The 14,086-nt window shown below is 44.5% G+C and overlaps 3 protein-coding genes across 3 annotated transcripts in view; 2 read left to right on the forward strand and 1 right to left on the reverse strand.

Moving 5' to 3' along the window:
* Window positions 1–322: 322 nt before the first annotated feature.
* LOC119396780 (FAU ubiquitin-like and ribosomal protein S30) lies at window positions 323–3,812 on the forward strand. The gene is made up of 3 exons (XM_037664106.2): window positions 323–467; window positions 1,300–1,444; window positions 3,572–3,812. The coding sequence occupies exons 1-3, from the start codon at window positions 393–395 to the stop codon at window positions 3,757–3,759; spliced, it is 408 nt and encodes a 135-aa protein (XP_037520034.1). The 5' UTR covers window positions 323–392; the 3' UTR covers window positions 3,760–3,812.
* Window positions 3,813–3,946: 134 nt separating this feature from the next.
* LOC119397633 (gamma-tubulin complex component 5-like) lies at window positions 3,947–7,666 on the reverse strand. Its single transcript, XM_037665060.1, has 2 exons — window positions 5,659–7,666; window positions 3,947–3,951 (listed from the first exon to the last, which is right to left on the reverse strand). The coding sequence occupies exons 1-2, from the start codon at window positions 7,664–7,666 to the stop codon at window positions 3,947–3,949; spliced, it is 2,013 nt and encodes a 670-aa protein (XP_037520988.1).
* A 306-nt stretch (window positions 7,667–7,972) lies between these two features.
* LOC119397634 (uncharacterized) overlaps window positions 7,973–14,086 on the forward strand; it is a 35,229-nt gene continuing 29,115 nt past the window's right edge. The window contains 3 exon segments of the mRNA XM_037665061.2: window positions 7,973–8,151; window positions 9,029–9,142; window positions 13,509–13,559. Coding sequence (XP_037520989.1) covers window positions 8,049–8,151; window positions 9,029–9,142; window positions 13,509–13,559 — 268 coding nt within the window. The 5' untranslated portion in view covers window positions 7,973–8,048.

Consider the following 14,086-nt stretch of genomic DNA (forward strand, 5'->3'; position numbering starts at 1 on the left):
CCACCGGTTTCTTGTCGTCGCTTCTTGATTTTGCCACCGCACGCCTTTTTTTATTGAAGCCAGGGGCGCTGACGTTCGACAGCTGGTTAGCCATGTACCGCTGGCATCTCTTCGCGTCGTGTGTGGCGCAGGTTACAATTGCTAAACTCCCTGCTGCCACTAGTCGCTGTCACATGAGCACGCAGTAATGTGGCTTTTGTCGACTCGAATTATAAAGATAACCTTTTGTTTCTCTTGACTAGCTTGCTGCTACCTTCGGTGCTAATACTGCACTAGTTTAGTCGGTGTTCGTCCAGTATACTGTGAACAGTTGAGAGAGACACCCATGTATCTGCCGGCAAGTGATCAGCTCTGTTTATCGTGCGTATATCTTTTATTGTGCAGATATCAAAATGAAGATAATCATCCAATGCCAGGAGAGTCACGCCGTTGAGGTGACTGGCGACGAGACCGTTGCCTTCCTCAAGGTAAGAAAACTTGTTGCTTGTGATAGTAGAACTGTCTGCTTGCGTAGAAAACACGCACGTAACGTGTTACGTATTGCGACGGTACGCCTGCTTGTGCAGAAACAACCGGTTGTGTCCTGACGATCGTTTCTATCGCGTGGTAGTGACCAGTAGCTGGGAATAGAGGAACTATTGCGCCCAAATGTTGGGTGTGCAAGCCGCTGGAAGTACGAAAGAGTGCAAAGGGGCCTACAAAGGGATTTCTCTAATCCGCTGTGTGGACTAAAGTCAACATACGACACAGCAGAAGAGTAGTACTCCTGAATGCCCACGAAAAGGCAATGAAGTCTTTGGTGTGAGAAAACGTAATTACTCTGAAATGGAGAAAACTGCACATTTGAAAGCAACAAATTGTAATTGTTTCACCCTGTGTAACTGTATAATGTAGGGATTAAGGGTTTGTTGAATTAAAATGGGGAAAATAGATAAGCAGATTGTTAGACTGGGATAGCTGTTGTAAACCCCGATTAGATCAAGTGGGCTGGCTGACTTTGTTGCCGGCCCTTTTCAAATGGGGTTGCAATACAAATTGTCATCAGCCTTTTGATTAATGAGAACTAGCATAAACGTACTGGTGAGCACACTTTCGTAAGTAAAGTTTTTCTTTTTGTAATTTCTATTTTTAAAACATCATAGAAGTGGAACCAGCTTTAAATCTACCAAATGAAACATGGCAGTGCATCACGGGGACATAAGACCTGCTGTAGATTGCTGTTGCTCATTTTCCAATGTTTTCCTGTTAATTTTCGTGATGGTCAGTGCACTGAAGCCCTTTTTGTTTATTCCTCTGCAGAACTACCTTCACACAACTGAGGGTATTGTGCCCGAGGACCAGCGGCTATACGCCGAGGGAGGCAAGCCACTGAACGATGGGGACCTGTTGTCTGCCTGCTTGACCGACGGCGCCCTCGTCAATGCCGTTGTGCCCCTAGTCGGAGGTAAGCTTAACTTCGTGTGCATCTGTAACTCTACAATGTGTTAACAAACTCATCAGCTTGGCCACGTTCAACCAGGTGATCCAGCGGCTGTATTTTCAGACAATCCCTTTTAAGCCAAGGCCACGCTAATAGAAGCACCCTGCAGTGTGTGAGCCTCAAAAGCAGCCACTCGGCAGCTGAAAAGCTTGACCTTTCTTGCAGCACTGTCGTGCTGCAAGAGAAATAGGTCCAGGGGTGATTTTTTGTAGATAGTGGAGGTCACTGAGGGTGGCCCCTTCAGTGATGTTTGCAAAGAGGTAGCAGTGTCATCCGGGCGGCAGGTTTCGCACTTGCGCCAGCATTTGGTCCAACCACATCGACAATGACATCTTCACCATCTGACATGACTAGCATTGAGATGGGGGGGGGGGGGGGGGGTGGGCACATAATAGCATGTTCTCCAAAATGCTTGTGATATCTCGCAACTACACAGATTGTTAGTGAGGAGGTGAGATACCCATGCTGATGTGCAACTGGTGGTGGAGTAGCTCACTGGCAATCAGTGCGGCCACTCTTCCCGTTAGTGTTGTGCCATTAGAGGTGCTTCTTCTTTTCTTTTTTTTTCCTTGCCACTGCAGCTACATGCTGGTGAGGTGAACCGTAGAACACCTGTGCACGTGCATGTTATACAACCCCTTATAGTCTGAATGTTCCAGCGTCCCCCCTTACTGTGTTCCTCACACATAAACACCGTAGACTCACATTGCAACACTACAATTAGAGAAACAGATTCTACTCTAACTTCAACAATTTTCGTTTGTTCCATGGCCCAGTTGTGTGAGAGATTGGACCCGTAAAACAAAGAAAGCTGGGGGATATTATGACTGACATTGCCTTAGTCTTGCATGTCCTAGGGTCTATTTTTGTTAACATGATCGTAGTTCTGCAGTCTCAATTTTCCTTGCTTGCTCAAAGCACATTGAACGTGTGCAATGCCCTTTATAATTTAAAGTGGTAGAGGCATCTTTATACTGTGATCTATGCGCATTGCAAACTATTCTGTTACAAAGTTTATCGAACTATTTTGATAATATTTAACCAGTGAGCTTTCCATTGGTGTACTGTCGGTCGCAAAAGTTTGCGGGATCTGCAGCGCGTGGCAGAGCGACAGAAAACTGCATTGCTGCATCACCTACCGTGGTGCGCTGGGTGTTGAGGCTATTGGCCGTGGTCTCGACAATTAGCAACCGCGCGTTTAGACAATGCGCCGTTGTCGGATCTAATCACGGAGGCTGCGGCCGATAGTCTCGACATCACGTCACAGTAGGTGACGCAGCAATGCAGTTTTCCATCGCTCCGCCACGCGCTGCAGATCCCGCAAACTTTTGCAGCTGACTGTACATAATAAAGCCCCACTACGTTTTTAAAATTATATCTGGTATGTAGATAAATGTGAAACTGCTTCTTCTGGTACCAAATCAACTTTTACGAGGAGCTACAAAGTTGCATGACAGTTCAGCCATTGGCATAGCTAAACCTCGATATAACTGTCTATAAAATTAACACTTCGTTATAATGAAGAAAAGCCTTTTCTGGAAAGAATAGTCACCAACCAATCCTGTTTTGTTCGTGTCTACTTTAAGGCATTAAAAAAATTAATATGCAAAAATGCTGTTGAAGCTTGTTCCAGGCGTGCTGCAAACAAAATACCAAAAGAAATTCAGATCTAACGCTCTTTGATGATTGGCGTAAGTGAAGCTTTTGCACCCATTCCACAGCTGTGTTGCTTGAACAATTTGTTGCAATATTCAGCTTGTAGATTTTTCTTCCAAGTATCTTGATCTTGCGAAAGAAAAAAAGTGCAATTGATGTTGCAGACACACTATTATTGCGTGTTAGGCTGCTTCCAGCTTTTTGTTTTTATTGTGAGACTCGTAGCTTTTACTTTGTCCAGTCATTTCATTGTTTCATTAGTGGTAGCGGTGCCTTTTTTTATTTCTGCTTTGTTGTATGTATGAAAGTGCGAACATTAGAGTGTTCACTTCTCTTGGAGCACACAGCTGCTTTCAGAACAGTTGTAACTTGTTTTTGTGTAGATGTACACTGAAAAGGGTAGCACCACGTTCCTAAATATGCATTCTCTTGCAGGCAAGGTCCACGGCTCCCTGGCTCGTGCCGGAAAGGTCAAGGGACAGACGCCGAAGGTGGAGAAGCAGGAGAAGAAAAAGAAGAAGACTGGCCGTGCCAAGAGGCGCATCCAGTACAACAGGCGCTTTGTCAACGCCGTGGCCACCTTCGGACGCAGGAGGGGACCCAACGCCAACCAGGCTTCATAGGCTATGTGCAGCACGAAAGCTCTACAATAAAAAACTGTTCTTACCAAAATTTATCTACGAGTTGACTGATATTCTACTGCTGTTGTGGCTTGGCAGTGGTGTATGTGTCCTTCCCTTAGCGGAAAAGTCGCTAAATGCCTCTTGATCTCTCAGGCTTTCGTTCTGGCGATTCCGGTTGTTCTGGCCCCTATCCTAAAGGCAGCACAAGAAAATGATAAAGGCAAGTTCGAGTCGAGTGAAATTCTATTCTGAGTGCGTTAGTGGCAATAACACAGATTTTCAGCATAACAACATTACCTACAACAGTGCCGTGAACCAGGAGCCACATCCACTGTGTGAATTGGGAAACCCTGCAGTTTTTACTCTCCTGCAATAATTGAGGTCTGCTTTTCCGTCATCTGGTGTAAAAGAGCAACGTTGCTTGTTGGGCGAGTTGGAACGAGTCAGTCATAACGTAGTTCAGCGCAAAAAACAGGCAACAGACGAGCGAGAGGACAAGGACACAGCGCATTCTTCCAACTAAAGTTTATTGGATTGCGACGCATGTATATATACACACAGGGAAGTTTTTTTGCGCTGAACTACGTTATGACTGACATCTGGTGTAAAACCAGCAGTAACCTTGCACCAACCATTGAGCAATTGCTTTTGAGCTAAATATCATGCATGCACATCTCGTATCCATTATGATGTGAGCACATTGACCAGAATATTTCCATTTCTAACAGCTGATATATAGAATGCAAGACATTTTACATCTCGGCATGGCTGTAGTGATGAGGTAGGAAGCTGTGCAGGTTAACACACCTTCGCCATCTCTGTTAATGTTTCATCCGTAAACATTTATGGCTGAGTGTATGCTCTTGTAACACATTGGATATTGATGTTTGTGGTGAGGGAAGGTTGAAACTGGCTGGGGGAGTGGGACCTTGCCTAGACAATACCAAGAGATTACTAAATAAAAGCTTGAAGTGGAGCTTGTCATTACTAAGTACAGGCATTCTGTTCTGTTGCAAAAACAAGCAGCTTTACAAAACACCCCAGAGTGCGCATGGTACACTTATCCAATGCTTGAACAGCAGATTATTTTCTGCGAGATACGACGTAAGGTTTGAATAGCATTTCATTTTACAGTTCTATTTGTCCAGTTTTTATGACCAGTTGTTCAGGGAACAATACGCCAATACTCTGAAACATGTGAGCCAACTTCTTTCATTACAACTGTTAATTCTGTACCGTCACAAATCTCGCATTATTTATGTGATTTGCCCAAATTTGGTGCCAAGGAGGGGTGCAATAATTTGACTGTTCCGAGGACGGTAAAATACTGCGTTAACCATTCTGCACTTTGTGCATGCTGCTCCTGCTTGCCGTTGCAGTGCACCAAACATTTTTTTGCTGCTTTGTGCTGTGACATACACCATCTTAATGGTGATCCAACTGCATAAATCGATTCAATGTATCATTTACTGTCCCTTCAAGTGCCCATGCTGCAAATCTCCATATTTTCCATGTACAATGCTTGGTATGCAAAAAAAAAAAAAAAGTGGGCATCACAGATGCGGCGTGGGAACATCCCAGATGTCTTTATTAGCAAATGGGAAAGTTGAAGGTCATTTACACTAAACACAGGATTAAATGCTTGTACAATATGTAGGAAGACAGCAAAACACGTAAAGTACAATTATTATACTGGAAGCACCGAATGCCAACGACGTTAGGAATCCTTGGTTGTTAGAACGTATAAATAGGGGGTATCAAGACCAAACGTTAATAACTGCGACGAGTCTTCATACCCTCGCCTCACATATGCTATGGCTGTGCACTTGAACGCAGCATGGTGTCTTATGAAGCCGTCGTGGATGCTTTTGACCTCAGACCAAGGTATATTCTCCATACCTCTATTCCAGAGGACATGTAACTTGGTGCAAAGCTTTAGAAAAGAGAGCAACGGTTCTCGCAGCTGATTGAATTGGTCGCTCAGCAGGCACTGACGAAACACTTTGGCAACGAACCCTTCGTGGCACTTGATGACGGTGTCCAGATCTGTGGCACTGTCTAGTTCCTTGTCAAAGGCTAATTTACTGCTATGCAGGACTTCTTGCATAAGACATGCATGGAAGGAGTTGAGAAAAGTGAGGACTTGAAATCTCAGTAACTGGAGAAAGCGAGCAACCCGCTTCATTGTCATTGTCTCCTTGACATAGCTCTTGTGGAGCTCCTGGAAATGCAGTTCTTCTAGAGCAAACTTGGCACATTTCACCTTGCAAAGGAAGACGAAGATCCGGTTGTACAAATCGAGGGTGGTCTCAGTCAACACGATTGACATTGGCCACGCTACATCATAGCGCAGGACGACATTGTCAAAGCCATCCAGCGGTACTTTGGCAAAGCTCCCTTTCAGTCTCATGCTCAACTTCTTACAGAAAGGAACAGGTTGGCAGTGACAAGACAGTGCTTCCTGCAGGGCAAAATTCAAGAATGACAAGTTCTGCCACGTCTCTGGAGTGTCTGACAAAAGCTTCAGGAACACCTCAGAGGTAAACAAGTGCATAATTTCACCAGCGAACATAAGAAAGTGACTATGAACAGTGTCAATCTGTTTGGAAAGCTCGCACTCGGATTGGAGATAATGGAGGAACTTGGCACTGTTCTGACGGCATCTTTCCGTCACCGCAGTTGTGATTGCTTGCTGAACTTGATACAGTGTGCAAGTCAAATTGCGCGTCACACTATCCGTCTTGATCGACATGTGCTCGGAGGCCACATTAATCAGGCCAAAGAAACCAATCTGCTTAGTCCACTGATTGATTTCCTCAAATATCTCTGCAACACTTCTCAAAGTTGCAGCTTGGTTCGCCTCACTTTCAACTTTGCTTGCAGAGTGAGGTATGTTGTTGATAATGGATGTGTATAGTGTACCCGGCATACTCCTTCGGACAGGGTTCTTGCTTTGTGTTGCGTGCGTCAGGTGCTCCATCGACTTGCCTGCAGACGTGAGTGGCAGTAAATGGGGTCCCATGATGGTATTCAAGTAATCTGAATCGCATATGTAGAGAGATGACTTCCAGTACGTTGGGTCTTCAAACGTAACGTCGCGAGCGCGTCTGATAGGAAACTCTTGATACGGATCAGTAAGCTTTCCAGTGCTGCTTAGCTCATCGACGAAGTCAATGAAGGGTTTCAATGTATCCAGGTACAAGCTCACCGTTTGTGACCTGTGTTGGCTTAAAATTGTGGCACTTTCTAAGGCCCGCTCGAGAACGCTGAGAAGCTTGACTGTGCTTTGCACGGGGCTGGTTGTAGAATCACTGGGCAGAACGCTACTGTAAATGTCATGCAGATGCCTTACACTCTCAAAATATGGATGCATGTCCCTAAACAGCATCATAAGCGTAAAAGTTTCCTTCTGTTCTATGAGCACTTTTTCAATGTCCACAAGGAGCCTGTTGTATGGCACCAGTTGCTCCGCAACAGAGTTCGCAAAGGCTTGGTAAGTAAGCGACACCACAGAAGTCTCCTCTCCGACACCTGCAGTCGCTGAAATGAAGTCCTGCAAATGTGCTACGTAGGACGCATAGCGGCACACTTCCTCCAGCGAGTTCTTCACTGCTGCTTGTGTCAGGTGCGTCAACTTGAAATTGTCATTGACGACGAAATCCGTTCCATTCCAGGAAAACGCGAACAGTTCTTTCGTACCGCGCAGCATCCACAGCGTCTCGCGAAGCAAGAGCCGTTCGGAGAGTATTCTGTGCTCACCGGGCGGCGTTAAAACGCCGCAGCTGTTCAGGTATTTTTCCCATTCTTTGACTAAGTTCGAAGAAATAGTGGTGTGCGCAGGAGCCTCGACAGGATGGTTGTGACACCAGTTCCAGTACGGATTCAGGACGTTGCCTTCAAGTGCCATCGTTGTCAGTCCCTACGAAGCCGATTCCAAATGTACCGTTCGCATGCTGTCTTTGGCAGTAGCCGTAACGCGAACAAGTTGCATGGTTACTAGTTACTACCGTTCGGTACTACCGTTACTACACGGAGCGTAAGAACAACCGCGCAAGTGAACGACTACGCGCGGCGCGCGTTCTTCGTTGTGTCTCATATTGGCTTGTCTTGTACTGAATTATTGGCTTACGATTCAGTCTTTAGTTCGGCGGCTAGTTTTTAGGTTTTTATAGCCGACACTGGCCGACATTAGAAAAGTCGAGAAAGCCTCTTTTCGCACTTTCCGCAGCGTGGATAGCGTGGTGCGTACGCGCTCGGCTTTTGTGGTTCGCCGTTTAGAGATCTGAGCGATGGCAATCCCTGATCAGGTGGTAATGCGGAAGATCAAAAAGCGCCAGAAGAACAGAAAGAAGTTACGCGCTGTGAAGGAGCTGGACAGTGAAAGTCGACATGGTAAGGTGGAAGTCCGGTAATGTTGGTCTCCCTCGATACGTCGTGTCATTTGGCGAACGTCCGTGTTGTTTCGAAGTTCGCAGAATGCAGCCCTCAAAAGTGTAAGAAAGATATCGAAGGTGATAAATATCGGCACTGACATGGCTGATGTTTTGACCGATCTGTGATACGTCATCCGAGGGCGCCGTGAGTTCCCACGGTGCTCTCGATTGCCTTCTCCTGGGCCTCTAATTAACCTACATGTGGCTGCGTTTCATAAGAAAGATACAGTTGGGTAGTAGTCAGGTAGCGATTGAGGAGGGCAAGTTTGACAGGGTTGCAGTGGATCACAGTAGGGAACGAGATGTCAAATCGTCTTGCGATGTATGACGCAGTTCCTTACCTATACTGACCTTATGACTTATTCACAAGGGATAAATCTTATGCATTTCTTTTTTTTTTCTTCTATGTTTGTGGCACCTGACAGAAAGAAAGGAGGGAACGGGGCGGTTGCATAGAAGCACATACTACCTGCATGCGAGCCCACGGCTTTCCCCCTCAGTGCCCTATAAATTATAATACGATATCACTGTTTGGATACCTTAATGAAGACATTTCCGAGCACTACCTTTGAACTTAAATTGCGGTTATATGACAACAAATTTGAGCAAGACTTTCCTTCATTGTATGGCGTATGTCTACAGTTTCTCTTTGTTCAGTTGCTTAGGCTACAAATTTGATTATTTTCGATACATTCATATCATCATTCTTCCTTTTTTTTTATCCTTGAAAGTTCGTGGCCGCGCTGCAAAATGTTGTTCCGTGTTGGCCAATCAGTAAGAAAGCTCATTATGGCAATTAGGTGACACTTTGATTTTTGTTTAACTTTGTTTTGTAGCAAAAAAAATGAAGCTCGAAAAGGAGGAAGAAGAAGAAACAAAAATGGTCGAGGAAGAGCCAGAGGACCGGCCTCAAGAAGAAAAGTGTGTTGAAGAACACGAAGAAAAAGATGGTGAGAGGCACTGATGAGCCACTTGTTTGCATTGCATTTCTCATAGACAGGGCTGGGCAAAGATACTTTGAAATTGTATCGCGATACGATACAAGATACTCAGGCAAGAAGTATTTGAGATACAGATATAAGATACTCCAACACGGATTGTATCCGATACGATACATTCCAATTGTATCTTAGATACTTCGATACACTCTCAAATTTTTTAATATATATCTATATAATGCAGCCTTAAACCCCCATGCACATAAATGTTCGCTTGAAACTTTATTAACTGCGACCAATTGTGTTTCATTTGAATGAAAACTCTGTTAGTATCTCAAAAGTTTTGTAATTCTTGTTTAAGGTATATCTGTTTCATTCCGAAACAACTTGCTGGCGTTGTTCTAGCTGCTTAATATGACAGCTCTTTACGTATTTCGCTGATAGCGGTTCTTGCTTGTAGCTTTTGTAACTGATGGGAGCTAGTCGCTGCTCTGCTTGCTGACCAGCACGCGGGTTGTCAACTAACCATATGAACTTCAATAAGAAGCCTCCGCACGATGGTGCAATACCGCTGTGGAGTTCAACTTTGTCGGTAAACATATCACAGTTTTCGCAATAACAGATCGCTGGACAGGTGTACGTCACCAAGAACATGTGCAGCGCAGAAACGTTTCAGACGTATTGTACAGCTGCGCAAAGCGCTGCAGGACACCGCCGCTATTCACGTTATTGATACTTAAAGATCCGATTTCCTGGCGATTAGCAACAGTAAAAGGTTTCAGGGAAGCCTAAACAACGGGAACAAATATATCTAAGTAAAATAGAAAAGCGGTTCCATATCAAGCACAGCGAATGAGTATAGAAACACGATACAGGAGGCACCCCCAAGGGCTAATATTAATTGTTGCGTTTTACGTCGAAAAACCACCATATGATTATGAAAGACGCTGTATGGAGGGCTCCGGATATTTTGACCACCTGGGCTTCTAAAAGCTGCATATAAGCACACGGGCCTCTACCATTTTCCATCCATCGAAATCCAGCTACCGCGACCTTCGGGCCAGCAGTCAAGCGCCATAAGCACTGGACCAGCGCGGCGGTAACCCCTAATAGCCTATGGAAAGTGGCGTAAAACGACTCTTTGGGACGCTCATGAGAAAAACGGAGCATTTGGTGTAACAGCGTTTCTCGAATATCTTTGCGAACGTATTTAAGATGGCACCTATAATAATTTAAGTTATTATAATGCAAACTCAATTTTGCTATACTCGCGGACAACTTTTCTTGGCAATGAAGCGAAGGCTACAGAGCCACAATGCACGTATCGTACCGCTAATGAATCTAGTCCCACAATTGCGTCCGTATTTTCTGCGTGAGATATAGAAAATACTCCTTCATTTTCTACATGTAGCTTTTTGAGAAGGAACGCAAGCGTACACATGCCAGATCTTTGCATTTCTTTTACTTTATACGTTGTTACTTTGCGTTTTTGCGAGCGTGAAAAAGTCGCGCCTTTTACCCGTACTTTAGACGCTAAGCAGCGTTTGCGTCGAAATGCAACGCTAGCCATTACTTTCCACGGCGTTACGAGACGCGCGCCAAACCGGACTACTTCGCGTAGTTGTACGTGTGCAGACGCTCCACCCCCGTAGCTTTCCCTTCATTGCCAAGAAAAGTTGTCCGCGAGTATAATTTACTTAGCAGTAAGCAGAAGTATCATTACTGTATTCTACAGGTGCAACCGGATTATTATATATTTGTTCTCAACATCACCTTTACATAACAGTAAGTTGAAGTGGATTATAAGTGTGTAAACTTATATTCCACTTGAAGAAGAACAGCAGCAGAAATGACGCAGACGGTTAGAACGATAGGAATAAAGCAGAGAGCTTACATTGGCAGCGCGTTAAATGCATATCACAGTAAGCAGACCGGCAGACAAACAATATAAAGACATATGTAATGTATGGATGAAAAAGAAGGACAGCTAAGAAATAACTTCGGCTAACAATCAAATTATCATTCTGAAAACTCTTTGAATAAAAGAAAAACAGACGTACGCCAAGATAGCGTCTGTTAAGTGAATGCTTGCTCTGTTAAATCCAGCATCGGTACCGTTGGTGCTATAGCTCTTAGAATCTTATTTGCATATAAGTCCATCTCCTTGCATGTAATGCAAACTCACATTCACGAGATCCTTCAAATCGCCGAAGTGTGAAAGCCACGAGAGGCAAAGCAACCCGCCATTCTTGCATTCTTCTGACTTCGTGACGAAGCACCACAGAAAAGGAACTTCGATAATGACTTTACAGCGGCATCAGCATGTGTGTGGAAGAATCCCCACGCATTGTAGTACGCGGCACAGGAGAGTAGCTAAGTGCCAAGTGTCATGGCACTGACAAAATTAAAAAAAAAACGATTAAACAAAATTCGGCTGGGCGCAGACATTCGCGCGCTTGTCTGTCGAGACGACGCGAGCACCACCTCGTAACCCTGCTCAACAAATCTAGAGGGACGCTTAGAGCTTATCGCCTATCCTCGCTGGAAAACACTTGCGGAAAGATAAAATGATGTCACTGCCTTTAGTTTTATTCCGTAGACTTAGTGGCAGCAGTATCAGCTTGAGAAGGTCGAGCTCAGCCAACATTTATTGCTTCGCGCGGTGGTGGTGCGATCGCTGTATCTTGTATCTTAAGATACACGATACATTCTTCAATGTATCGGAAATACAGATACAGATACTTGTTTTGCGAGACGTATCGCTATACAAATACAAGTTATAGATTTCAAAACAGGAGAAAGTGCCTCAGGTCAGGCTGGCCGACGTTTCGATAGGGGACCTATCTTTGTCAAAGGCGCCTTGTCATCCCTGGCGTGTTAGTTTTATGGGGTTAGTGATGACGTCATGTCCAGCGGCGGCGTGTCTGTTGCTGTTACCAATTACCAACAGCAACAGACACGCCGCCGCTGGACATGACGTCATCACTAACCCCATAAAACTAACATGCCAGGGATGACAAGGCGCCTTTGACAAAGATAGGTCCCCTATCGAAACGTCGGCCAGCCTGACCTGAGGCACTTTCTCCTGTTTTGAAATCTATAACGTGTATCCATCCGTCGGCTCCCTTCTTGATCTTGGATACAAATACAAGATACCCAAAAAGTATCTAAGATAGTATCGAAGATACATGTATCTTCGATACTGCCCAGCACTGCTCATAGAGTTGGCACAACTGTTAGTCAGTATCTCCATGTGCTTTTAGTAGGTGGTAGTGCATTATGTTGTGAGCGCTAGTCCATAATGCGTGATAATGTTGGCGTTGTGTACAGTGGCCGTGTGGCATGGTATGAATACAGGATGCAGTAGTTTTCGCTTCTGAAGATTGTTTAAAAATCATTAATACGTGTACATGCGAAGTCGCAGCCCCTTTATAAAATTTAAAGGTAGGTTCTCTGGACCATCTGCATTGCCCGAAGCCTGGTGGTACTGCTCATTTGTGGAGAGAGAATTAATGCCTAAACACATGTTGCCATGTTAATTAAGAGCCACTAACTCGTAAAAAAAGTGGGAGATGTGATTCCACAGTTGCCTGGTAAGGTGCTCGACATACACGCATGCTTAACTCTGTGATTGGTACACATTACAGTTATGAAGGAAAATGAAGAAACTGCTAATGTAATTCCTGTTCCACTGATCTGTTGGCTGCCATGTCTTGGGCTTTGTAATGGAATGTTTAGTGCAGCACAAAACGACCAAAACATAAGAAAACGGAAGGGACACGGACTAGCACTACTTACCAACTAGCACAAGATATTGCCAGCGCGAAAAATAGACGAAGGACAAGAGAGAGGTCCCAGACTAGCCTATTAGCCCAACTTTTGATCCTACTTCTTTGTAATAGAAACTTCCTACATATCAATAGTTTCCTTTTGGGGAAGGGAGGGTGCAGGTAACACCCATATTCAATTCCTGGCCACAGTGGCCGCATTTCGATCAGGGCAAAATGCAGACACCCTTGTACTTAGGTTCAGATGCACGTTAACTCATATATGCCCAGTGTCCTACACATAGCACGCTTCTTTGATGCACTCTAACATCGCTCTTTCTTTATCTGATAACTAGCGCCACCTACAGCACATCAACCAGGCCTCAATGAGGCCTGCTTGATGTGCTGTAGGTGGCGATGTTAGAGTGCATCAAATAGCGATGTTAGAGTGCATCAAAGAAGCGTGCTATGTTTAGGACACTGGGCATATACAGGTTAAAAAATCCCCGATAGTCAGGATTCATGCAGTGTCCCCTCTACAGTGCACCTCATAATCATACCATGGTCTCTGCATGTAAAACCTTGGTATTTAATTCTTTTTTCTTATCAAGGAGAGGCACATGCTGACAAGGCTGAAGAGGCCGAACCAGAGCCAGAACCTCGTAAGTTTGTACATTCATTTTAGCAGCTTTTTTATCTGGTTGTCTTGCTGAAGAATCGCAGCTTTGTGCAATCAAGCGCACTTTTTAAGGTGAATATGTGCAACACATTGCTGGGGTTACCATCTCTCCTTCGCTTGTTAAGATGACTGATCATCTTGTAAATTTTCAAATGTTGCCTGAAATAACACATGCATGTGTAATGTGCAAGCTGATTTATGCATCATTACTTCCACAAATTCTAAATGGCACTTGTTTTCCAAAGCCTTAACAGTGAACTGCCAGAGTGACCCTCACTTCACTGATGTGAACTCTCAAACACTGTATTGTAGTTTTCACTTTAGGTGGCAAAATAAACAGCTAAGTGAGTAGCAGCCCAGTTATGTTTTTCTTTTGTTCGTTTTCTCCTTGATGTGGATTGAAGTCCCGTCAAGGAGATGATCGACGTCGATGAAGCAGGAGGCAGGTTGGAGGTAATGAAAACTTGAAGGTATATTGCAGCGAAATATTACAGTCATATGTACATCTTG

This window comes from Rhipicephalus sanguineus, chromosome 6 (assembly GCF_013339695.2).
Source record: "Rhipicephalus sanguineus isolate Rsan-2018 chromosome 6, BIME_Rsan_1.4, whole genome shotgun sequence".
Taxonomy (NCBI): domain Eukaryota; kingdom Metazoa; phylum Arthropoda; class Arachnida; order Ixodida; family Ixodidae; genus Rhipicephalus; species Rhipicephalus sanguineus.